General features: G+C 43.0%; 1 protein-coding gene across 1 annotated transcript in view; it reads right to left on the reverse strand.

Moving 5' to 3' along the window:
- Positions 1-7,921: 7,921 nt before the first annotated feature.
- Positions 7,922-26,738, reverse strand: part of AGK (acylglycerol kinase) — a 102,221-nt gene continuing 83,404 nt past the window's right edge. Inside the window, exons 12-16 of the mRNA XM_005901068.2 lie at positions 24,985-25,132; positions 24,442-24,536; positions 14,505-14,575; positions 12,244-12,328; positions 7,922-10,915 (exon numbers count right to left, since the gene is read on the reverse strand). Coding sequence (XP_005901130.1) covers positions 10,778-10,915; positions 12,244-12,328; positions 14,505-14,575; positions 24,442-24,536; positions 24,985-25,132 — 537 coding nt within the window. The 3' untranslated portion in view covers positions 7,922-10,777. The remainder of the gene's footprint in view (positions 10,916-12,243; positions 12,329-14,504; positions 14,576-24,441; positions 24,537-24,984; positions 25,133-26,738) is intronic.

Genomic DNA, 26,738 nt, shown 5'->3' on the forward strand with positions numbered 1-26,738 from the left:
CCAGCATCACTTGCTGCCAGGTCTCTGAAAGGAGAATTTGTTGGCGAGGTACCAGGCAGGGCTCCCTGCACAGACACAGCAGAAGCTAGAAGCCACCCAGACCTACTTTTGTGTCACTATGGAAATACTTTCAGAGAAACCATCTGCTTTTGTTTGGAAGTCACTGGAGAATGTCCTTCTCTGTCCTCTGTAGAAACAGGGCTTATTATAATATTACTGTGACCTTCAGGAGCAGGCTGGGAATCTCAGGTGTGGGTACTTAGATTGATGGTGACCTTCTGTCCCTCTCGACTCTTAAACCTCCTCCTCCCAACCCTATGCCAGCTGGCTTGGTCCTTTTGGGGAACTTTAAGCCTGATCTAAAACCAAGCTGTACGTGTGTGTGTGTTCAGTTGCTCAGTTATGTCCAACTCTTTGCGACCCTGTGGAGTGTAGCCCACCAGGCTCCTGTGTCCCTGGTATTTTTCAGGCAAGAATACTGGAGTGGGTTGCCATGCCCTCCTCCAGGGATCTTCCTGACCCAGGGATTAAACCCCCATCTCTTGAGTCTCCTGCACTGGCAGGTGATTCTTTACCCGCTGAACCAAGCTGTGAGCCATGCCCTAAGCTGGAAACATTGCTGACTTGAGACGTGGGGGCCACTGGGTCATTACTGGATGAAGTTAGGAGAAATTCTATGTGGTCAGAGTCCTTGTGGGCCTAGAATCCAGGCTTGGAGTTTGCTGATGTCTAGTTGGATATGACAAAGTTCTGGCAAAATGGATTTTTTTCACTTGTGCAGGCTTGGCAGATGGTACTCTTCAGCCTTTGGGACAATGTCCAGTTGTCCTCTGGATTAGGACTCTTCTGAAGGAATCAGAAATGATAGGACTTATCTTTCCCCAGACCAGAAAGTATGGGCCAAATAACAGTTCTGAATTAGCTTTGGCTTTTGCTAAGCACGAAGCACCCCTTAGGCCTGGCATAGATCCCTTCTAAGGTAAGTGCCCATACAGTCCTCAGTAAATTGTGATTGCTGTGGATTAGAAGGCTGCCTCCGTCATTCATCATGGCGTCGTGTCTTCCATTTGGCTGGAGAAGGGAAGCTGAATTCATTGATACATTGATAGAAATCATTTAGCCTAGGAATTTGCATTTATAACTTGTTTGTCCCACATGAAAAAGCAAGATGGGAAATTTAAGTATAGCACAGGGTGCAGATAATTCTCAATACCACATGTGAAGAGTCATCGATCAGTGTAACTACCTGTTTTAGCTAGAAGATAAAGGTAAAGATAAATGAAATCATAGCTGAACCAGCTTTTCATTCTAGTGGTTATGAGGGCAAACTTGCTATTTGTCTTAATACACTGAAAGCCCTTCAAACAGAATAAAAAGGATGAGCTTACTCACCTTTAAACCAAGGCCTTTGGGGAAGCTTTTGCAAAGGGCAGTGATGTGAAGTTTTCGTTAACCTTTTAACGGCAGTACAACAACCGTCTAGGAAGAAGGGGACCTCAGGAACTTGTTTTTGTTTTGAAATGAAACTACCCAGGTGGCGCAAGTGGCAAAGAATCCACTTGCGTCTCCTGCTAATGCAAGCGACGTGGATTTAATCCCTGGATCAGGAAGATCCCCTGGAGAAGAAAATGGCAACCCACTCCAGTGTACTTGCCATGGACAGAGGAGCCTGGTGAGGTACAGTCCATGGGGTTGCAAAGAGTCAGCCCTGACTCTGGACTGCTAAATCAAAGAAGGAAAAGAAACCACAGAGCCCAGGGAATGAACTGAGGTGCTTCCTCCCGTCCCAGGAGGATCATACTCACAGAGGTACAGGAAGGGGCGGGGTGGAGGGGGTTGCTGCTGAATAAGACCAAGCGTTCAGCTTGACAATGAACTTGCCTTGGCGTGATGACAGTTCTCAACCAGGCAGGAAAGGCAGTAATATGGGGACCAGTGTGTGTCAAATGGGCTCTCATCTCCCCGGTAGGCTCCTGGCTGTGGGCCTGGACTCTGAAAGGGCCAGTCCTCGGTCTCTTCTCTGCACTCCTGCTCTGCCTGCATGTAGTGCCCTGCGGTGAGGCTCCCGTGTGCCTGGGGTCGCCTCAGCAGGCCAGCCCACCCCTCTCCTTTCAGGAAAGCCCTTTTGTGATTCAGGTGTAGGGGAAGAGGAGCTCAGGGCTCCTTTTACTCCCAAGTCATGGATGGATTTTTTAATATTCCATTTGTATTACTAATATACCTCTGTTCCCAGGAGCTACTGGAGGGCCGAGTGTGGTGGAAAAAGGCCAACTGTGAATTAAGTTAATGTTTTTCTGATAAGAAATGGAAGTTTATTTTTATATTGGTACGACTATGTGATGCATTGAGGATGCAGATGTTGAAATGGAAGGAAATATCAAAATGATAATCCTGGAAGAAATGGACAGTATTACCATTTGGAAGCAGCTGAGACCCCCTTTTTTTGTTTTTTATTTAAATGTTCTGGTGAGTGAATAAGGACTGTCCTGTGAAATCTAACAGCCTTTTGAGGAGATAAAGTTGACAGTCCTATGGAGGATGACATACAGTCACCAACTTTAAGTAAGACTCCTGTACGAAAGGAGGTGAATGTGATCAGGCTGATTGCTAGGCCTCTTAACTAGAGGGAGCCAGAGGTAGTTTTATAACTGTCACTTTAGCTCATTTTTTTGGAGCTGGAATACAGGGACTGTTAGATGAAACTGCACATTTAGAAAGGAAATAATTTTCTAGTACTATATAGAGAACTGATGATGGAGAAGTAAAGCCCTGCTCTCATCTCTTTAGCATTTATTCTAGAAGCTCAGCACTGAATGGGCTTTTACAGGTAATAGGATCTCAATTCAGGAAATGTATTTAATCACCATAAACAGATGGGTACGAACCACCTCTCTTTGCCATAGAATGCCTCTTTACACTAATGGTACATCTGTTTTGCTAAGGACAGTTGGGGGATGCGGAGGTGGGGTGTAGGGTTTTATGAACTAGCCAGAGATGATCCACAAAATGAAAAACCCACACACTGGTCACTGAGTTATCGGACTGTCAACATATATTGTTGACATTGGAGTGAAAACTCCTTCCTTTGTCCAAATCAAAGATTGCGTTTCAGTCTAGCCCTCCAAGACCAGTGAGGAAAGCTGTAGATTCTGTGCTTTTGAGAAGACTGGGTAGGAGACCTGAGGGGTATGGGGTCAAGGAAAACAAAACTAACCTCCTTTGTACATCTCAGGCTTGTTGGCTGAATTTTTTTTTTTTTTTTTAAATCGGTCTGCAAGTAAGTCTTTTCTGAAAAAGAAACTTGGGAGAAGTTCTGTGTTTTCCAAGTGTAAGATCAGCATAGCCTCCCCGTCGCCTTAAATGTCAAACCCCTATTTTGATGAATATCCCAGTGTAAGAGTCATAGCAATAAGAGAAACGGAATCTAGTTTTGTTTCTTTAGCTCCTAGGATGAAATTAGTAAGACAGTTGATACATCTCCCTGAATGTCCTGCATCTGGATCTGCTGTTCTCTCTTCGGTGGTAATCATTTAGAAGGCCTAAGGAAAGTTGAGGTTCATCCCAGCGGGCACATGTTTCTTGAACTGATTATGTTCTGTGCTACAGATAACATCTGTGTATATCATATCTGTATATATCTGAACCAAGCTGTATGCAGAGAGGTTGATATAACTATATTTACAGAAAACAGTTTTTATGATTAAAATTCACATTTTAACATGAACACGTGTGCTGCACTCCTTTGTGATGGGAAGGAGTGGCAGCCGTGGGCATGAGCAGAACGTATGGTGCTGACCTCACTTAGGGTGACGATGGAGGCTGCGCAGTCTGGATACACTCCAGGTAAGGGAAACCGAAGTTGGGAGTAACCATCCCATTCCATCAAAAAAAGTCAGGACTGCGTGCTCTCAGTCACATCAGGCAACTTCTGGAGGAGGACCCCACCCAGACCAAAGCCTTTTTGTTTCACATCTTCTTCCTACTAACGTTCACTTTAAAACATTATATACTGAGATGTACACACACGTCTTATTTTTAACCTTTTGTGCAGTTACTTATTTTAAAGTAGTATAGAGTCAATTCCTAACACTGCTAGCTCTATGTTCTAAGCCAGGTTCCTACCTTCCAAGTGACGCGACCATGTATTACCTAGCTCCTCGGGTGGTGAGAACACAGCTAATCAGTCGTGTGTGTAAAGCGCTGGCACATAGTAATTATAACCATGCATACACATTGGCTGTGGGGTGAAGCAAAAGACTTTATACTAAGCTATATTTAATATAAAACATCTGCTCTGTTTTGAGTAGAAATGCTGTTGGTTTTTCAGTGACATTCATCTGACATAAGGTTTGTACTAAATAGAAGGTGGTGGGGGGGGACTCGGGTTCTCATTGGACCCCTTTGCATTCAGGTCTGGCTGACGTGGGCGAGTTGTGTTAAACATCCTTTACGTGGACCTTATATGGAAGGACAGTGGCAAGAAGGCAGTAGATGATAAGGCAACTGTGTTCTCAGTTAAAAGCCTGAATCAAGAAAACAAAGTTTCAACTAGGACATATTTACATTTAAAAATGAATAAAAACACTAATCTGAATTAAATATCCTTCCCCAATCCTATGTTCCATTATTTCTATAGAAAAATTAGAATCACTGAATAAACACATACCTGCTGGTAGTCAAGATTCTGTGCTGGTCTTTTGCACTCTATTATACAACCAGCATATGCCAGATTCTCTTGGCTCACGTAGAGACTGTATTTTCTCAGACCACAGCACCCATTCCCTGGCACGTTTGGACCTGCCTGCTTTTTGTTTCATTAGTTTTTGCAAAAGTACAGCTTTTAACACCACTCTGAAGAATACAGAGGTAAACAGGTAAGCATTATTTTATGGGCTTTTTAAGCTGCTTGTCATGGTCTTATCATAACTGCTTTGTAATCCTTTAAGCATGTTGGTCTTCCCTCTTCACAAGGTCTGTGGGTGCAAGTATATGCACTGTCCTAAAACTGATCTGCCTGAGAAGCCTGCCAATTCTTCTTCCCCTTTTCCCTTCTGTTTTTTTTAAGTGCCTTAGGTCTCATCCACCTTATTGCCATCATTTCCCTCTGGAGTATAAAAACCTCAGGGGCACCAAAGTGATTACAATGACTGGCTAACAAATCTATGGCAAGGCCAGGACTGTCTAGTTCTCTGCTTTCAACAAACTAAAGGATCTAATTAAGCATTTAAGCTGATATATCACTATGATTTTTGATATGACAATGTCATGCAGTTGAGTTGCATAACAGAATCTTTCTATCCCATCTGTTTATTTATCATCTATTTACATCTATAATGTTAAATACTGTCTCAGCTGTAAATATCATCCTTTGGGAGGAGACAAGATGGCAATGTAGAAGGGCGTGAGCTCACCTCTTACGGAAACACCAGAATCACAACTAACTGGAGAACCACCATCAACAACAAAACACATGCTGGAACCCACCAAAAAGGATGTGCTACATCCAAGCGGGGCACAATCAAGATGAAATCAAATCCCAATGAACCAGGTGGGGACCCACAAACTGGAAAATATACCACAGAAGTTCTCCCCCAAGAGTGAGTGTTCTGAGCCCCACAAAGGGCTCCCCAGCCTGGAGGTCTGGCGACAGGAGGAGGTGGCTCGAGAGAATCCAGCTTTGAAGGTCAGTGGGGTTTGACTGTAGGAATGCCACTCTTGGAGGGTACAGAGTCTCATATACATGAGGACTCAGGGAAAAAAAGCAGTGACCTCCTAAGAGATTAGGCCAGACTTACCTGCTAGGATTGGAGGGTCTCCTGTGGAGGCAGGGGGCAGCTGTGGCTCACTGCAGGGACAAGGACACTGGTTGTGATAGTTCTAGGGAACACTTACTGGTGTGAGCCCTCTTGGATGCCCCCCTTTTCTCACCAAGATCCCACCCAACAGCCAGTGCTAGGACACCTCAAGCCAACCAACCAACAGAGCAGGAGCACAGCCCCACTCAGCAACAGACAGCCTGCTTAAAATCCTGAGAAAACAGCTGCCCAATAAAAACAGTCCCTGACACAGCCCTGCCCACCAGAGGGACAAGACCTAGCTCCACCCACCTGTGGGCAAGTACCAGTTCCTCTCACCAGGAAGCCTGCATAAGCCTCTTAGATAGCTGCACCTGCCAGGGGCAGAGAGCAGAAGCAAGAACTACTACCCTACAGCCTGAAGAATTGTCAGAAAGTCGGACAAAATGAGATACCCCAGAAGAACAATTAGGTGAAGTAGAGACTGGCAATCTACCTCAAAGAGAATTCAGAGTAATGATAGTAAAGATGAGCCAAGATCTCAGAAGAGGAATGGAGGCACAGATCAGGAAGATACAAGAAATATCTAACAAAGACCTTGAAGATTTAAAGAACAAAGATGAACAATACAATAACTGAGATGAAAAATACACTAGAAGGAATCAGTGGCAGAATATATGAGGCAGAAGAATAAATGAGCTGGAAGACAGAATGGTGGAAATCACTGCCATGGATCAGAATAATGAAGAAAAGAATGAGCAAAAATGAGGACAATATAAGAGATCTTGGGAACATTAAATGCAACAACATTCGCCTTATAGGGGTCCCATAGGAGAAGAGAAAGGACCTAAGAAAATATTTAAAGAGACAATAACCGAAAACTTCCCTAACATGGGAAAGGAAACAGTCACTCAAGTCCAGGAAGCACAGAGTCCCAGGCAGGATAAACCCAAGAATGAACATGCCAAGACACATAGTAATCAAATTGACAAAAATTAAAGACAGAAAAACATTAAAATCAACAAGGGAAATGTAACAACATACAAGGGAATTCCCATAAGGTTAGCAGCCGATTTCTCAGCAGAAACTCTTCAGGCCAAGGGAATGGCACAGTATATATACAGTGATGAGAGGGAACCTACAACCAGAATACTCTACCCACCAAGACACTCTATTCAGATTTGATAGAGAAATCAAAAGCCTTACAGACAAGCAAAAGCTAAGAGAATTCAGCACCACCAAACCAGCTTTGCAACAAACGCCAAAGGAACTTCTCTAGGCAGAAAAGGCCACAACTAGAAACAAGAAAATTACAAATGGAAAAGCTTACCAGTCAAGGCAAACACACAGTAAAGGTAGGAAATCATCTGTAAATGATTCAAATATTCCAAATATATCAAAACCAGAAATCATGAGGAAAGCACAAATACAGGATATTGGAAATGCATTAGAAATTAAGACTACCAACTTAAAACAATCATATTTGTATATAGACTGCTGTATCAAAACCTCATGGTAACGGCAAAAGAAAAACCTACAATAGATACCAAACACAATACTAAAGTTAGTCATCAAATCACAAGAGAACAGAAGAGGAAGGGAAGCCATAAACAAAGTGCAAAGACTACCCACGGAAATAGAAGAAAATATTTGCAAATGAGCTGAACTACAAGGGATTAATCTTCAAAATTTATAAACAGCTCATGTGACTCCATCGCTCAGTCACGACTGACTCTTTGTGACCCTGTGGACTGTAGCCCACCAGGCTCCTCTGTCCATGGGATTCTCCAGGCAAGAACACTGGAGTGGATTGCCATTTCCTTCTCCACAAAAAAATGGGCAGAAGACCTAAAAGACGACATGCAGATGACCAAGAAACACCTAAAAAGATGCTTAACATCACTATCAGATCAGATCAGTCGCTCAGTCGTGTCCGACTCTTTGCGACCCCATGAATCGCAGCACGCCAGGCCTCCCTGTCCATCACCAACTCCTGGAGTTCACCCAGACTCATGTCCATCAAGTCAGTGATGCCATCCAGCCATCTCATCCTCTGTCATCCCCTTCTCCTCCTGCCCCCAATCCCTCCCAGCATCAGAGTCTTTTCCAATGAGTCAACTCTTCACATGAGGTGGCCAAAGTACTGGAGTTTCAGCTTTAGCATCATTCCCTCCAAAGAAATCCCAGAGCTGATCTCCTTCAGAATGGACTGGTTGGATCTCCTTGCAGTCCAAGGGACTCCCAAGAGTCTTCTCCAACACCACAGTTCAAAGGCATCAATTCTTCGGTGCTCAGCCTTCTTCACAGTCCAACTCTCACATCCATACATGACCACAGGAAAAACCATAGCCTTGACTAGACGAACCTTTGTTGGCAAAGTAATGTCTTTGCTTTTGAAAATGCTATCTAGGTTGGTCATAACTTTCCTTCCAAGGAGTAAGTGTCTTTTAATTTCATGGCTGCAGTCACCATCTGTAGTGATTTTGGAGCCCAGAAAAATAAAGTCAGCCACTGTTTCCACTGTTTCCCCATCTATTTCCCATGAAGTGGTGGGACTGGATGCCATGATCTTCGTTTTCTGAATGCTGAGCTTTAAGCCAACTTTTTCACTCTCCACTTTCACTTTCATCAAGAGGCTTTTGAGTTCCTCTTCACTTTCTGCCATAAGGGTGGTGTCATCTGCATATCTGAGGTTATTGATATTTCTCCCGGCAATCTTGATTCCAGCTTGTGTTTCTTCCAGTCCAGCTTTTTTCATGATGTACTCTGCATATAAGTTAAATAAACAGGGTGACAATATACAGCCTTGATGAACTCCTTTTCCTATTTGGAACCAGTCTGTTGTTCCATGTCCATAGAAATGCAAATCAAAACTGTCATGAGACATCACCTCACACCACTGAGAATGGCCATCATCAAAAAGTCTACAAATAATAAATGCTGAAGAGTGTGTGGAGAAAAGGGAGCCCTCCTATACCGTCAGTGGGAATGTAAACTGGTATAGCCACTGTGGAGAACAGTATGGAGGTTCCTTAAGAAACTTGAGTTATCACATGATTCTACAATCCCTTTCTTGGCCGTATATCTGGAGAAAAACGTGGCTGGAAAGGATACATGCAGCCAAGTGTTCACTGCAGTGCTATTTACCACAGCCAAGACATGGAAGCAACCTAAGTGTCTGTGGACAGATGAATAGGTAAAAGAAGATGTGGTACATACAGGAGAATTATTACCCGTTAAAAAGAATAAAATAATACCATTTGCAGCAGCATGGATGGACCTGGAGATTATCATACTAAGTGAAATAAGTCAAAGACAAATATCATATGAAATAACTTAAGAAAATACAAATGAACTAATTTACAAAACACAGACCCAAAGAACGTACTTACTGTTACCAGCAAGGTGGGTGGGGAAGATAGATTAGGAGTTTGGGCTCAACATGTACAGACTGCTATATTTAAAACAGAAAACCAACAAGGACCTAATGTTGGTTGGGAACTCTGCTCAACACTCTGTAATAACCTAATGGAAAAAGAATTGAAAAAAATAGATACACATATCTGCATAACTGAATCACTTTGCTGTATACCTGGAACAACACTGTAATCAACACTACTACTATATAAAATAAAAATACAAAAACTTGAGTTAACAACAACAAAAAAAGTGTTTTTCAATAAATCAACTCAGGATAAAGAGCATTCTAATAAAATGTTAACTTTTAATTTTCAAAAATTTATAATATCAATTGTATTTCAATAATTTATAACATTTATTCTCTTGAGTTAATTGACACGAACTAAAAAATGTTATTTCCATTTATATTTTTTGTTGGCAAGAAGACAGTTCAATTAAAAAAATTCAAGCACAAAAACATTACATTATGATAGCATTCTTTGCAAAAAGTGGTATGGAAATACACACATAAGAAAAAGCGGCATTTTTCAATGACTAAACAACTTACTAGTTTATTTTTGTAAATGGATGATGAGTGTCAAATTGCTATGTATCTCAATTACACTGAAAATGTTTAAAAGAGTGATGTAACAGTTTTAGTTTAAAATATCAATATTTACATGACACTAGAAAGTATGTACTTTGGCAACTAACTTCCCATGAAAAATTTTAGCTGTCAACTTAAAACTGCGAAGGGTTACATGATTTTTCAAAATACTTTTAGGACGTACAGTGTGTGTGGACCGCTGCTTTACAAGACCGCCGCATTCAGTTCGGGGTACCTCTCCTAGTAGAACCCCCTGGGGAGGGTGGCCCGCCTTTTAAAAAGTGCAGATTCCTGGGCTCCGCCCTCCAAACCGAGTTACTAGATTCGGGATGGGCCCCAACTAAGTCAGTTTTCAACATGCACCCTAGGTGGTTCTCGGGCAAACCAACATTTCAGAAGCAGGACTGCGGGGTGGAGGCGGGGAGGTGGGAGAGAAGAGTATTTGACAGTATTTCAGCCATGGCTGAAGAGGGACACACCTCCCCCTGTTTTTCGCTTGGGCAGAGTAAAGTGAAAGAAGCGGAGTCAGAGCTCACCAAGTCGCAGCACCCGTGGAAGGGCCTGCGAACAGGCAGAGTGGCGGGAAAGCAGGTGGCTTGCTTCCCTGGGAGCCCCAAGGCGGCCGCAGGACCAGCGCAAAGGAGGATCCTGCTCCCCACCAGGGGGCGCTGTCGAGGTCGAGCCCTTCTCTGGCCACTGCGGGTGGGGATTTCCTGGAACTAGTCTTAGGAAAAGCGGTCTTCAGGAGGGACCGGGCCAACACAGCGGAGTCGAGCATAAGCTGCTGGGAAGCTGGCTGCAAAGCTGGGAAGCACTGAGAGGGGGACGGGGGTTAGGGGGTGGGAGGGGTGCTACTTGCCGTGAACCGGCCCTTGGGGGTCCTCTGACTAAACTGCGGGGGACAGAGGAGGCCTTGGTTCCCTTTTGGTCCCGGGGTGGCCTAAAGTGCAGTCTCGGGCGCCCACGTGCCGCCCGCTCACTGGGCCGGGCTCTGCAGCAGCTGCTCCCTCTTGCGAGGGTCACAGAAGAACTGCAGTTTCCGGGGGAGCAGCTTCACCTCCACGGGCATCGCTTCGTACTCCTCACTGTCGATGCTGAAGGCGCCCCCTGTGCCCTGTGTGGTGGAGGGGTGGGGAAGAGGACTCTCAGAACAGCTGTGCCCACAGCTGGCTGGGATTCGTCATCACTCTGAGCATCTGGGCAGGTTGTTAGGGAAAACCGCATCCTCTCTGAGGATTTAGCCTAATGTTCTTTAAAGAGATTTCAGTACCTGTGTCAGACACAGGGCTGGTTCTGGAAATAGGGGGGCTTCCCTCATAGCTCGGTTGGTAAAGAATCCGCCTGCAATGTTGGAGACGTGGACTCAATCCCTGGGTTGGGAAGATCCCCTGGAGAAGGGAAAGGCTACCCACTCCAGTATTCTGGCCGAAAGGATTCCATGGACTGTATAGTAATTCCATAGACTGTATAGTCCATGGGGTTGCAAAGAGTCAGACACGACTGAGCGACTTTCAGCTTACTTCACCACCATGAAAAAGGTTTAAGTGGCCTCTGCCTCCTCCCAGAGTATTTTGGGATTTGTGAAACAAGGTTATCGTTTTTAAATGCTTATTGAAAGACGGGGTCCTGTCATATCTTTAAGGAATTCATATAAGATTTGTATGTCCTTCTCGGCCCTAATCTTGCCCAAATGAAAAGTGAGCAACACAGCCAGTTCTCTTAGGAAAGCCGTTACAGCCACTTGATTATTTTCATAATAATCAAGTTCTTTAGGACTTGCTTACCTTTACACCTAAGGTATAGCACCATTAATATTACAAATTCTAGAAAACCCTTCCATAACTCATGCGTTTAATTCAACATTTGCTGTGTTGAAACTATGGTACCAGCCACTGTGGGGACACCTTCTGTTTTACCTACAGTCCTTTTTGACCACCTTAGTTTAACATGCAAGTCTTCAGAGGCCATCTGTAGTAACTTTTTTTCCCCACTTATAGGTTATTCCACATAGCTTGGCATTTCCCAGTACAGAAAAATTTACTGCCATCCTGAAAACGCTTCCAGATCGTTTTTTAAAAATATGAAGCTAGAATTCACCATGATCATTTGCACACTGGAGAATTCCGTGGGTTGTTATAGTAACCATTCGCATAATTTACATTCAGAAAAATAAAAGCTCAGGAAACTGAAGGATCACTTTATAGAACCTTGGCTTGACAACACTGGAAGTCTTCAGGAGCCAAACTCTAAACTTGTGACTCCGAAGGGGCTTTTCTGCCATCTTTTCAGGCCTCCCTTAATATAACCCAGAGCCTGGCACAGCACACAGCAGGTATGAGGTACCTAAGGAACGGTCTGTTAATAGGAAGGAGGGAGAAAAAACAGAAAGGAAGACCCAAGAGGAAAAGACCCGAAGCCGTGGGGCCGCTCACCCCTGCTCACCTCTGGAAGCAGCAGAGTGCAGCGGCTGGCTTGGAGACACTCGGTGCCCTCAACATGCAGCTTGGGATCTCTCACCTTTTTACTTCTGTCGGTACAGGAAAAAGCAACCTTGGAAACCAGTGCTGGCAACTGCATTCGACTGCCAGGACAAAGCGAGTTCTGCACGTCTTTGGGTAAAGTCAAATACATGGACTCATGGTGTCTTGAACCATGGGGTTCTGTGAATAATTCTTCCCCCAGTGCTTCTTGCTTAGTATTGAGATACATTCTAGATTGAGAAGGTTTATTTATTGCAGAGAACTGGGCATGAAGACTGATTTTTCTCTCAACTGATTTTAAGTAGTTCCATGTATACCTAATTCTTGGGCTATTTAAAAATCCCAAGTTTAAAAACTGGAATGAAATGAAATACTTTATAAAAAAGTACTAAACTTTTGATATTTGGTACTTCTTGTGAGTCTATTACTTGAAAGAGAAAAATTTTTATTCTAATTTAAACTGGATGGATTTATATGAACAACCAACCTTAGCAGCTTTTGTATGATTCTCCGTATTGATATAAACAGTCTACTTAGAATACTGCATCTTGACCTTGACTACATGGCTTTGAAATAAAACTATTAGCCTCTCTATACACACTCACCCTCATGTATATACACCCTGCAGCTAGTCAGAGTCAGTGGGAAATGGGTAAAAGCTAAATCTAAGAAAATTAGTCCATCTTTATCACTAATTGCTGGAGAAGGAATAGGCTACCCACTCCAATATTCTTGGGCTTCCCTGGTGGCTCAGCTGGTAAAGAATCCACGTGCAATGAAGGAGACCTGGGTTCAAACCCTAGGTTGGGAAGGTCCCCTGGAGAAGGGAAAGGCTACCCACTCCAGTATTCTGGCCTGGAGAATTCCATGGACTGTATAGTAATTCCATGGACTGTATAGTCCATGGGGTTGCAAAGAGTCAGACATGACTGAGTGACTTCCACTTCACTTTATCATTAACTAACAATAGTAATTCTTTCAATTAAACATCATCGGTTTTCTAAAGCAACTTTACAGTGTTCTAATCAGATACTCAGAGGAAGCTGACTTGATTTCACTTCCCGTAGAGACCAAAAGGAAACTATGTTATTGCTGCTGCTGCAGATGATGACAGCAACCATGTGCACCATAATGACTTCGTCTAATTTAAGCAATATCATCAGTGTTTCCTTCTGGTTTTGGGTGTCAGCATTATGAAGGAGATTCAAATATAGCTGGTCCCACAGGCTTGTGGGACACTGTGTAGCTTCTGGACCCTTCCTAGGAGAAGAGACTTTTCCCTTCCTCCCTTTTACTATAGTTACAGCAAGTAAATCAAAGGCTGCAGAAGCAGCTATTCAGCATCTGAAGAACTGGTACCCAAGGCGAGAACCACCCAAACTGAGCAAAGACACTGTGCTGCCAGTGCTGGCACAGAGACTGAGGTAGCCATGGAGACCCGGCCGCTGAAGCAGCAATGTCTAACCCTTACGTGGGCACAAGAGGGAGCTCTGAGACAGAGTTCAGGAAAAAATGGAGCAGATTCCAGTTGGCATGGTAACACACAGCCTTCTCAGTCGCTCTGAAGTCTGGTGGAAGGCTGAGAGCATCCTTAACCAATAAAACTCTGGCAGAGGTACGGCTTAACAAATCAGACAGGACTTGGGAGGGTATTTTGTAGTGGAAAAGGGAAAAAAAAGTCTGGAAAATGTCCAAGGTACTCAATACCTTTTCATTAATGCCCTGGGAAGAGGCAAGGTGAGCTGACATGAATGGTAACTGATGGTACTTCACGCTGATAAAAGACTTTGCCCACACAGTCCCTCATATGAGACTCAAAAACAACCCTGAGAGAGAGAAGCAATTATGTTATTCCACTCCAGGATTCAGGGAAGGTAAAGGATCATGAGGCCAGTGAGTGGCAAAGTCAAGATTTGTATCCAGTAGTTCAGACCCTAAGGCCAAAATTCTGGCCAGGATACCATGTTACACTGACTCCTGTCATTTCAGTCAAAAGACTAAGACAGTTCCCAAACTCTGATCTTCCCAAAATGCAAGGGGAAGGCCAAACTAGGAGACATGCACTACGCATGCCAACCCCAAAAACAAAAGGGTGCTACAGTTCCCAAACCACGCAAGTCTTCAGTGAGATCTCTGCTTGGACCTTCTGGGCGCTCGGATTGGTAAAGTCTGAAAACACAAACCACTTAAAGCCTCACTGCCTACAAACCCCAGTCCGCTTACCCTATAGTGATGAAGTCTCCTTTGCTGACGGTGTTGGGTTCCATGCAGATGTTCATAAAGTCTTCTTTGCTCTGAAAAGTTAGGAAAACTAATGTTAATGCTCTGAATTTTGGCCTATGGACCCTGTTGCCCTCTTAGCCTTGGAGGGTCGTGGTTGGAGCTGTGTATTACAGAAGGGACTTGACTTTGAATGACTTAATCCTGAGTATATTTTCAGTCCTTCTTTCCTTTTTCATTAAGACCTTTATTGAAGCATAATTTACATACCATAAAATTCATCTCCGTTGCTTGCTTGCCTTTTTTTTTTTTTTTTTTTTTTACTATATACATAAGCTAGGTAAAAACTCAGGTTTGGAGGTTGGTCAAGTTCTGTTGCTTGCTGATAATAACAGTTGTTACAGTCTCGAGGGTCCCCTCCCTGGCAAGCCTCTCTCCCAGCAAGCCTCCACCCTCACTGTATGTCAGCATCACACCATACCAGCTTGATCGGCTTCTTGGTGTGGAGAAGTATCTGGATTTTTTTTTTAACTCTCTACATGCAAACTTAGTGAGTGGCCAGAGTTGAAGAGCAGCAATCCATTTATGCCGTGGAATGGAAGTGTTTTTAATGGAGGAGTTGTGGGTGTGATCCCTGGGTTGGGAAGATCCCTTGAAGGAGCAAATGGCAACCCTCTCCAGTATTCTTGCCTGGGAAATCCCATGGACAGAGGAACCTGGCAGGCTACAGTCCAAGGGGTCACAAGAAGAGTGGGATGTGACTCAGTGACTAAACAACAACAAATGTTTTTAAAACACTGCATTCCCAACCACAGAATGTTCTGGAAGAACTAAGCTACAAGGAAGTGGCTATAAAAAAACAGACTTGGTTCTTTGGCCACCCCTGAAATTTACTACCAGTTGGTAGTGAGCAATACAATCTGGCCCTCTATAAATCAATCCCAATCCTTCTGGGTCTGCTTCAAATAGAATTTTGTTCTTTTTGGAAAGGTTCAAAATTCATAGCCCCAGGGTCATCCCCAGGCCTCTGCAAGCTGTCAGCCTTTGCCCAAGATTAAAGGGCTCAACCAAAGCACAACTTTAACATCTCAACCAGGAATTACAAAACACAGAGGGATAACTCTGCTCTAAGGTCACCTCTTACTAAACGACTTATTGTCATCTTTGTACCATGAACTTTTCTAAGTGCTAGGGTCCCCTCAATGAACCAGAAACACGAACATTTCTGCCTACAAGGAACATACATTCTACCGGAGGCAGTGAAGGGATGAACAAAACACAACCATAATAAATAAGTGATCACAAATATTGGAAGTATGCTAGAGTATGCTAGTATAAAAATAGTAAGCTGGAGAGTATGTGCATTAGCATAAGTGGTATAGAGTATATTAGAAATATTATGAGTACATTATAAAAGTGAGATAAAAGGTGATATTGGTAGCATTTTTAAAGAGGAGTCCGGTATGCCTCATTGACGAGGTAAGCTCTAAGCAGACACCTGAGGAAGGTGCAGCAACTGTGGAAACCCAGGGCAAGCTTTCTGTCACCAGGGTGGCTGTTAAATTCAGACTCGGCCCCATTCTCAGAGCTCACAGTTCAATAATCTGGGGTTGGTCCCAAGAACCTTCTTTGTTAAAAGGTCCCAAGCGATGCTCCTGCTGCTGATCTAAGGCCCACACTTTGAGAACCACTGGTCTAGGGACGTGCAGTCCACACAACGGATACTGGCAGGGCAGGGGCCTTCGGTGGGAGCAGGTGTGACGTGGGAAACAGCGTGGAGCTGGCACGGCCAGAGCAGAGTGGGAAAAGGAGACAAGAGGAGGAGAAATCAGAGAGGACAGACACTGGACAGCCCTGCAAGGAAGCTGGCCATTAGGCTGAGCGCAGCAAAAAGCCACTGGAAGGTCTTAAGCAGAGAAATATGATGTGCTTTTTGTTTTTTTAAGGATATCTCTGGATACTGTGTCTAGAGGAGAGTGAAAGGGGAAGGGAGACCACTTAGGGACCTATTGTAATAATTGGGCTAAAATACGACCCTGGCTTCGAACAGTTGGCAGGGGAGACTGTGACGTGCTGGCAATATTCATTAACAGAAGGCGCGGCCAGTAGGATTTCCCCGGAGGTTTCAGGTGTGGACAAGGAGTATCCAAGATGTTTGGCCTGAACAACTAGAAGAATGGAGTGACAATCAGCTGCGCTGGAGGAAGAGTGAGAATAAGGCGGTTTTCAAGGGGTGGGAGGGAAGCTGAGGAGCTCAGGACATGCCAAGACTGAAATGTATATGAGACATCAAAAGGGGTAAGTGGATATATATACGAGTCTAGGATTTGACTTTTGTAAAGCGTGCAAGTGTAGAAATCAATGTATTGTAATACAACAGATTCAGTGAGAAAGCCTTATCTCAGTAGTGGCTGAAAAGGTACTTGATAAAATTATATAACCACTCATGATAAAAACTCTTGGCAAACTAAGATAGGAATGGAAGGGAACTTCCTTAATCTGATAAAGGCTATCTATTTAAAAAAAAAAACCATCAAATTCAAGAATGAAGCAGTAAAGCCTTTTTCTCTAAATTAGGAATGAGACAAGGACTCCTGCCAATACTGCTTCTGTTCAACCCAGTACTGAGGTCCTAGCCAACGTGACAAGGCAAAAGGTTATAAGGTTAAGTATTTGAAAGGAAAAAAATCATATCAACTGCACCATTTGCAGTTGGCATGACTGAACCTATTGAAAATCTAAAGGAATCCATAAACATGATAAGAACTGTAGGTTGCTGGTACAGCATCAATATAAAAAAATCAATTACATGACCATCTACTAAATCAGTTAAAAAATGACATTTTAAAAGACACTATTTACAACAATGTCAAAAATTAAGATAACCAGGAATCTACTCAGCAAGACAAAATGTTAAAGAAAATCATAAAACTTCACTGAAAGACATTAAAAGCCTAAATAAATGAAGAGATATGCCATGTTTATATGACAGAAGAGTCAATGTTGTAAAAAATGTCATTTCTCCTCGAACTGATCTACAGGTTCAATGGAATCCTGATCGATTTTATAACAGATATTTATGTAGAACTTAAACATTCTAAGAGATTTATTGAAGTCAAAGAGCCAAGAATAGCCAAGAAACCCTTTAAGAAGAAAAACAGAGGGACTTACTCTAAAACTAATAATTAAGACAAGCATAGTACTAGTACAAATACAGAAAAATAAAGCAACAGACTTAGGAACACCTCCATGTATACAAATTCTTGATGTATGACAGGTTTACTGCAGATCAGTGGGAGGGGGGAGGGGTGGGGCACATTTCAATAAATGATGCTTGGACAACTGGCTTTCTATATGGAAGGAAAATAAAATTAGAGCTTCACCCTCTATCATTACTGTGACATTGAATGGTTTGCCTTGGAAACGAACAGAGATCATTCTGTCGTTTTTGAGACTGCATCCAAGTACTGCATTTTGGACTCTTTTGTTGACTATGATGGCTACTCCATTTCTTCTAAGGGATTCCTGCCCACAGGAGTAGATATAATGGTCATCTGAGTTAAATTCACCCATTCCAGTCCATCTTTGTTCACTGATTCCTAGAATGTTGATGTTCACTCTTGTCATCTCCTGTTTGACCACTTCCAATTTGCCTTGATTCATGGACCTAACATTCCAGGTTCCTATGCAGTATTGCTCTTTACAGCATTGAACCCTGCTTCCATTACCAGGTCATTCACAACTGGGTGTTGTTTTTGCTTTGGCTCCATCCCTTCATTCTTTCTGGAGTTATTTCTCCACTTATCTCCAGTAGCATATTGGGCACCTACCGACCTGGGGAGTACATCTTTCAGTGTCTTATCTTTCTGCCTTTTCATACTGTTCATGGGGTTCTCAAGGCAAGAATACTGAAGTGGTTTGCCATTCCCTTCTCCAGTGGGCTACATTCTGTCAGACCTCTCCACTGTGACCCGCCATCTTGGGTGGCCCCACATGGCATGGCTTAGTTTCATGAGTTAGACAAGGCTGTGGTCCGTGTGATCAGATTGGCTAGGTGTCTGTGATTGTAGTTTCAGTCTGTCTGCCTTCTGATTCCCTCTCTCAGTGTCTACCGTCTTACTTGGGTTTCTCTTACCTTGGACGTGGGGTCTCTCTTCATGGCTGCCCCAGCAAAGCGCAGCTGCTGCTCCTTACCTCTGATGTTCATTTCCAAGGCAAACCATTCAATATCACGGTAATCCAAGTCTATGCCCCAACCAGTAACGCTGAAGAAGCTGAAGTTGAACAGTTCTATGAAGACCTATAAGATCTTCTAGAGCGAACACCCAAAAAAGATGTCCTTTTCATTATAGGGGACTGGAATGCAAAAGTAGGAAGTCAAGAAACACCTGGAGTAACAGGCAAATTTGGCCTTGGAGTACAGAATGAAGCAGGGCAAAGGCTAATAGAGTTCTGCCAAGAGAACACACTGCTGCTAAGTCACTTCAGTTGTGCCCGACTCTGTGTGACCCCATAGATGGCAGCCCACCGGGCTCCCCCATCCCTGGGATTCTCCAGGCAAGAATACAGGAGTGGGTTGCCATTTCCTTCTACAATGCATGAAAGTGAAAAGTGAAGGTGAAGTCGCTCAGTCGTGCCCGACTCTTAGCGACCCCATGGACTGCAGCCTACCAGGCTCCTCCATCCATGGGATTTCCCAGGCAAGAGTACTGGAGTGGGGTGCCTCTGCCTTCTCCAGAGAACGCACTAGTCATAGCAAATACCCTCTTCCAACAACATAAGAGAAGACTCTACACATGGACATCACCAGATGGTCGACACTGAAATTAGACTGATTATATTCTTTGCAGCCAAAGATGGAGAAGCTCTATACAGTCAGCAAAAACAAGACCGGGAGCTGACTGTGGCTCAGATCATGAACTCCTTATTGCCAAATTCAGACTTCAATTGAAGAAAGTGGAGAAAACCACCAGACGACTAAACCACTGTATGACTATACAGTGGAAGTGAGAAATAGATTTAAGGGACTAGATCTGACAGACAGAGTGCCTGATGAACTATGGACGGAGGTTTGTGACATTGTACAGGAGACAGGAATCAAGACCATCCCCAAGAAAAAGAAATGCAAAAAAGCAAAACAGCTGTCTGAGGAGGCCTTACAAATACCTGTGAAAAGAAAGGAAGTGAAAAGCAAAGGAGAAAAGCAAAGATATAGCCATTTGAATGCAGAGTTCCACAGAATAGCAAGGAGAAAAAAGAAAGCCTTCCTCAGCGACCAATGCAAAGAAATAGAGGAAAACAACAGAATGAGAAAGACTAGAGATCTCTTCAAGAAAATTAGAGATACCAAGGGAACATTTCATGCAAAGATGGGCTCGATAAAGGACAGAAATGGTATGGACCTAACAGAAGCAGAAGATATTAAGAAGAGGTGGCAAGAATACACAGAAGAACTGTACAAAAAAGATCTTCACGACCCAGATAATCACGATGGTGTGATCACTCACCTAGAGCCAGACATCCTGGAATGTGAAGTCAAGTGGACCTTAGGAAGCATCACTACAAACAAAGCTAGTGGAGGTGATGGAATTCCAGTTGAGCTATTTCAAATACTGAAAGATGACACTGTGCAAGTGCTGCACTCAAAATGCCAGCAAATTTGGAAAACTCAGCAGTGGCCACAGGACTGGAAAAGGTCAGTTTTCATTCCAATCCAGAAGAAAGGCAATGCCAAAGAATGCTCAAACTACCACACAATTGAACTCATCTCACACACTAGTAAAGTAATGCTTAAAATTCTCCAAGCCAGGCTTCAGCAATATGTGAACCGTGAACTTCCTGATGTTCATGCTGGATTTAGAAAAGGCAGAGGAACCAGAGATCAAATTGCCAACATCCACTGGATCATCGAAAAAGCAAGAGAGTTCCAGAAAAACATCTATTTCTGCTTTATTGACTATGCTAAAGCCTTTGACTATGTGGATCACAATAAACTGTGGAAAACTCTGAAAGAGATGGGAATACCAGATCACCTGACCTGCCTCTTGAGAAACCTGTATGCAGGTCAGGAAGCAACAGTGAGAACTGGAGATGGAACAACAGACTGGTTCCAAATAGGAAAAGGAGTATGTCAAGGCTGTATATTGTCACCCTGTTTATTTAACTTCTATGCAGAGTACATCATGAGAAACGCTGGGCTGGAAGAAGCACAAGCTGGAATCAAGATTGCCGGGAGAAATATCAATAACCTCAGATATGCAGATGACACCACCCTTATGGCAGAAAGTGAAGAGGAACTCAAAAGCCTCTTGATGAAAGTGAAAGAGGAGAGTGAAAAAGTTGGCTTAAAGCTCAACATTCAGAAAACTAAGATCATGGCATCTGGTCCCATCACTTCATGCAAATAGATGGGGAAACAGTAGAAACAGTGGCTGACTTCATTTTTCTGGGCTCCAAAATCACTGCAGATGGTGACTGCAGCCATGAAATTAAAAGATGCTTACTTCTTGGAAGGAAAGTTATGACCAACGTAGACAGCATATTAAAAAGCAGAGACATTACTTTGCTAAGAAAGGTCCCTCTAGTCAAGGCTATGGTTTTTCCAGTGGTCATGTATGGATGTGAGAACTGGACTATAAAGAAAGCTGAGCACCGAAGAATTGATGCTTTTGAACTGAGGCGTTGGAGAAGACTCTTGAGAGTCCCTTGAACTGCAAGGAGATCCAACCACTCCATCCTAAAGGAGATCAGTCCTAGGTGTTCATTGGAAAGACTGATGTTGAAGCTGAAACTCCAATACTTTGGCCACCTGATGTGAAGAGCTGACTCATTTGAAAAGACTCTGATGCTGGGAGTGATTGAGGGCAGGAGGAGAAGGAGACGACAGAGGATGAGATGGTTGGATGGCATCACCGACTCGATGGACATGGGTTTGGGTGGACTCCAGGAGTTGGTGATGGACAGGGAGGCCTGGCGTGCTACGGTTCATGGGGTCGCAAAGAGTCAGACACGACTGAGCAACTGAACTGAACTGAACTCTATCATTCACAAAATTCAATTAGAAGTGGGAGTATTTCTTTTTAACATATATATGGAATCATTTGATGCAAATCATATTACCTGGTTTTTCATTTAAATATACAATGAACATCTTTCCATGCTGGTAGAGAAACTTTTAAATACATTTAAATACTTGTACCAAAATCTATTGGAGTAGCAAGTAGTAACCCACTCCAGTATTCAAATTCCATGGACAGAGGAGCCTGGGGGCTATAATCCATGGGGTTGCACAGAGTTGGACATGACTGAGCAACTAAACGCATCAAAATTTATTTAATCAGTTGCCTGATTAGTTTTGTTTCATGTATTTTGCAATGATAAATACAGTGAACATAGCTCTGCAAAAGATCCTAATTTTCAAACATTCTACACCCCTAAAGCTTCTTTCAGACTCTGAATGGACTTTTTCTTTTTAAATGATAAATGAACATTTTGAGCTACTACATGGCAGCTTTATTGTCTTTGAATATTTTATTGCATTAGCTTTTATTTTGACAAAAAGGTTTTGGAATAAAAGAAAATGAATGCACTGCTGCCAGTGATAAGCAGCACAGGATCATATACTTTTATAATTGGCACAAAGATAAAAAGCTTTCGGCATTCTGAATGCAGCTAATCTCGAGCCACAATCACCTGCTTGCTGAACTCGATCCATTCACTGGTATTCAATCATCAGAGCAAAGAACAAGGTTAAAGAACACGAACAAAACACTGGAAATACATATCATCAGAGACTGGGAATAAAGGAAATGCATAATTAGAAATCTTATCTTTCTTTTTAACAGAGTATTTTTTAGCCTTAATACATTCACTGCCACCAACATTTCCAGAATCCCATTATGTAAGAAATAAGGGATTGTCTTGTCTTTATATATCATCTGATTATTTTTGATGGATACATTTTTAGAAATATGCTAACAGGGCCAGTGGTGTGCTTGTATTTCAGCTGCTTCATATATACTGCCACAATGCCGTGGAGAAAGGGTGTTTCGAGCCCTCTTCCCTCCAGTAATACCTGACAGCCCATTTCCCCGCCCACACTGGAAACTAGCATGATTTTTAATTTACGGCCATTCAATATTTATGATTTTAATTTGTATTTCTTTGACATTAAGCATTTTTTTCTTTACTTGTGAAATTAAGATAGACATTATATCCACCTGATAGTGCAGTTATGATGAGTACATGCGCTGACACTATGTACAATTCTCTTTTACACAGTGCTTCTCATGTAGTAAATACCAGTGATTTTTTATGTTTACTTCCTCTGTGAATTTCTATTTTTGTCCTCTGCCTGTTGTTTATATGAATCCTTTGTCCATCTCTTATTGATTAGTATAACAGTTTAGTATAAAGGAAAGCTATGAATTCTGGGTCTATCATATCCTAATATTTTTCCCAATTTTCACAAAAATTTTTGTTTATTTTTTATTAGAAGTACACAAATGTGTCAATATGACTTTTGTCTCAGGTGGCAGTTTAGTCTTGTCCTCCCAAGTTTATATTGATAATCACTTAAGATTTCACTCTAGTACTTTCATAATTTTGGTTTTTTTTACATTTAACCTTTTAATCCAACTGGAATCAATTTAGAAAGTGAAAAGAGCTATGTGGTCCAAATGTTATACAACAGACATGCATTAGTTTTACACTCTGAATATTAATACTGGAATCAAGCTTCCCACTGCACCTCTCTCCCTTACTCACCATACTACATCCATACATTCAATTCCATGTGCCAGTTTTCAGACTGACCAGGTCAACTGTGAACATACTACTTTGATTTACTTAAAAGCTAAACATAGTATTGGTCCATGGTTAAGAATAACCTTCCTGCCGGCATCTTCATTAACATAAACTACTAAGGTTTCCTCTAGACCAGGGGTCAGTAAACCTTTACTGTGGATGGTCAGAGAGTAAATGTTTTAGGCTTTTGGGCCATTCAGTCTCTGTCACAATGACTCAGCTCTGCCACTGCAGCACAAGAATGGCCACAGACAACACGGATATGGATGAACACAGCTCTGTTCCAGTAAAACTTTACTTATGGATGTTGAAACTTGAGTTCATATAACTTTTCACCTATCACAAAATATAATTCCTTTTTTGACTTTATTCCAACCATTTAAAAACTTAAAATCAATTCCTGGCTTGCAGGCTGTAGTAAAACAGGTAGCAGACCAGTTTGCTAACCTCTGATTTATTTCAGAATATTTTTTAGCGTTGTTGTCCATATCAGCACTCTCCAGGAGAACTCTCTGCACTGTAGAAATATTTTATATTTGTGCTTTTCAATATGGTAGCTACTAGCCACATATGGCACGTGACACATAGCAGGAGAAATGAGTTTTAAATTTTATTTTGTAATTAATTTAAACAGCTACCTGTGACTAGTGGCTATTATATTGGACAATCCATGTCAATAGATTGGACTCAAAATATGTAAATACAGATATTTGTGTGTGTGTGTATATATATATATATAGTTTTCTTCCCTGGAGATCTAAATCTATATATTTAATACAGTCACAAAAATAATAGATGTTTACTCAAGTAAAAGTTCTGCAACTTGTGATTCCTATAACAAACAGGAGTAGACTAACTCCACTGCTAAAGGCCCTTTGCCCTCAGTTCTCTCAAGGCACAAAGCTTGGTGACAGATACTTGACCAGAGCCCCATAAGCTTTTAGGCACTTCACTCAGCTATTTCTTCTCATGCTGTTATTCCTCAAAGGGATCCCACATCCTCTTGTTCCTGACCCTCTCTCCCCCCACAGGGTAAAAATAAAAACACTAAGTTACTAGAAGAGTGTGCAGCCTTTGTAGCCTTTGTCACTTTTCCGAAATGCTTTTCTAATTAAAAAAAAAAAAAAACACTTACTGCCAGGTCAAGCTGACTGTTCCGGGTTGTGATAGACAGTTCAAGGGTGGACAACTGCACTTCCTTCCAGACCTCTGGGTTCACCTCTTGCAGGGCTGTGTGAATGCATCCGATACAAGTCAGTTATCTCCCACGAACATTTTAGCACTGCCACCCGCGGCCAGCTGCCAGCGGCTCAGATGGCCTCCCAAGGCCATCTGTGGACTCCCAGGCTTAATTTTCTTTATCTCATACTTTTTATACATGGGATAAAGAGCCAGGTTCAAAAGGGAATCTCTAGGCCTGAGACAACCCAACAAAAGCAGCTACAGTAACATAAAGGCTGGCAAGAGAAAGAGGGAGTCGCTGGGAGTCAGGAATGACACAGGCTGTTGTTCCCATTCTTGGGACCTTGCTGCTGCTGGTCTGGGCCTGCGCTGTGCACATCGAGGGCTGAGTTCAGGCTTCCCCAACTCTGGGAGGGTCTGACACTGGTGTGGGGTCTGCCTCAGGCAGTCCTGAGCTGCCCAGGACTTTCCAACCTCCAGTCCCCAGGCTCCTCACCTCCCTGCGGTTGTGCCCAGTAGGACGCGAGCCTCCGTAATATTCTCCTATACAAGGAGGGCCGGGGCGGGGTCTCTTCTGCTCCACTGGGAGGTCTCTCTGTAGGTCCCGTGTACGAGATCGAGGCTTGATGAGTCTGAGGCCACTCCTTTCAATGAAGGGAAAAAAATGTTTATCATGCAACACAATTACAAACTCTTGGAGCTTCTCAATATGAACCAGCATAGAATCACACCATAAGAAATTTATCATTCATTTAGAGATGGTGACACACACATGAGACTGATGAAATCTAGTTGCATCACATACTTCCTTTACTTCGGGAAGCACGTTCCACTCAGAGGCCACACTGGTCTGGCCTCGAAATCCAGCCCAAGGCTTCTTGTTCCCGCTTCAAAGGCCATCATTCTCACACTCCAGATCTGTCGTCTTCCTGGCATCCCGAGTCCAGTACCATCTTGGGTCTCATCAGTGTCCTCAAGGATTACTAAAATAATACCCTAACCTCTCAGCCCTTGACATTGCCTCCAACCTACATAGCAACCCTCTTCCATGGCCACATCCTTGTCCTTATCAGTACCCAGAACTACTCCATCTTAGAAGTCTAAAGCCCTGGTATCCCATTATCTAATCACTACCCTTATTCTTCCAGTTGATATTTTTGTGCTCAGTGCCCTCAGGGTGAACCACTCCCCTGTTCTCAAGTTTCCAGTGGTGAATTACAAAACAGTAACAATTAACTCTGACTTCTCTCACTCCATCTCTTACTCCTCCCAAGTCCAGAAAGACCCAACCTCTTCTCTTCCTTCTCTGTAAGTGATCAGAGTCCTGCGGAATCACACATCCATTGATTCCTCATGCAGTGGGCTTACTTAGCAGCCTCTGTCCTGATGGAGGTCTTTTAAGTGGAGAAATTCAATTTGGACCATGAGGAAATCAGATTGTGACCACGTATCTACACTGTGTCCTTCATGCCTGCTGACGTTGATAAAGCCGGTATGTCAATTTCCATCTGCTTTGTTTCTGCATTTTGTTTTCATAACTTGGTTCAAAGTCAGAGGAGGAAGAGAGAGGGCTATGAACTGGGGGTCCCTGAAGACTCTAACCACACCGGGCTCTCAGAGAGTCCCAGCTCCTGGCCTCTCCAGCTGTCCTCAGCACCACCCAGGTGAACAGTGGATTTTACATCATTCTTCTATGGCTTTCGGCCCTCGTGTCGTCCTTCTCTAACATGTACCCTGAAAAGCCTCAGTTCTCGATCAATCTGTCACTTGGTGTCTGTACTTCTACATCGTGGCTCAGTATTATCAGAGGGGGAGATGAGGCCTCCTGCTGAGTACTGACACAGGAAAACACCGCCCAAGTGAGCATACCCACGTCACCACAAGCTCTTGGTCTAAGGTCTTTTACGTCACTTGATAATCTTTCTAAACCTTCCTATTTTCATCCTTCTTCCAAACTCCCCACCCACCTTGCTGTCAAAAGATCACCTTGCTTCCTACCATTCAGAAAGAATACAAGGACATCAGAGAGAACTGCCTCACCTCTTTATAAATGTGTTTTCATCTGGACCTCTGTTTTATTGCTCCCCTGTCTCAAGGAAAAAGGTGTCCCTGCCCCTGTCCGAGGCTAGTCCAGGGCTCTGATCCACTCCCTTTCTCTTGCTCATGGACTTGGCCAAATCAGTCATGTTTTTGGTGCCCTTTCCTCTCCTCCCATTCGCTTTTATTTTTGCTTCAGGGAGAAAACACATG

This window comes from Bos mutus, chromosome 4 (genome assembly GCF_027580195.1).
Source record: "Bos mutus isolate GX-2022 chromosome 4, NWIPB_WYAK_1.1, whole genome shotgun sequence".
Taxonomy (NCBI): domain Eukaryota; kingdom Metazoa; phylum Chordata; class Mammalia; order Artiodactyla; family Bovidae; genus Bos; species Bos mutus.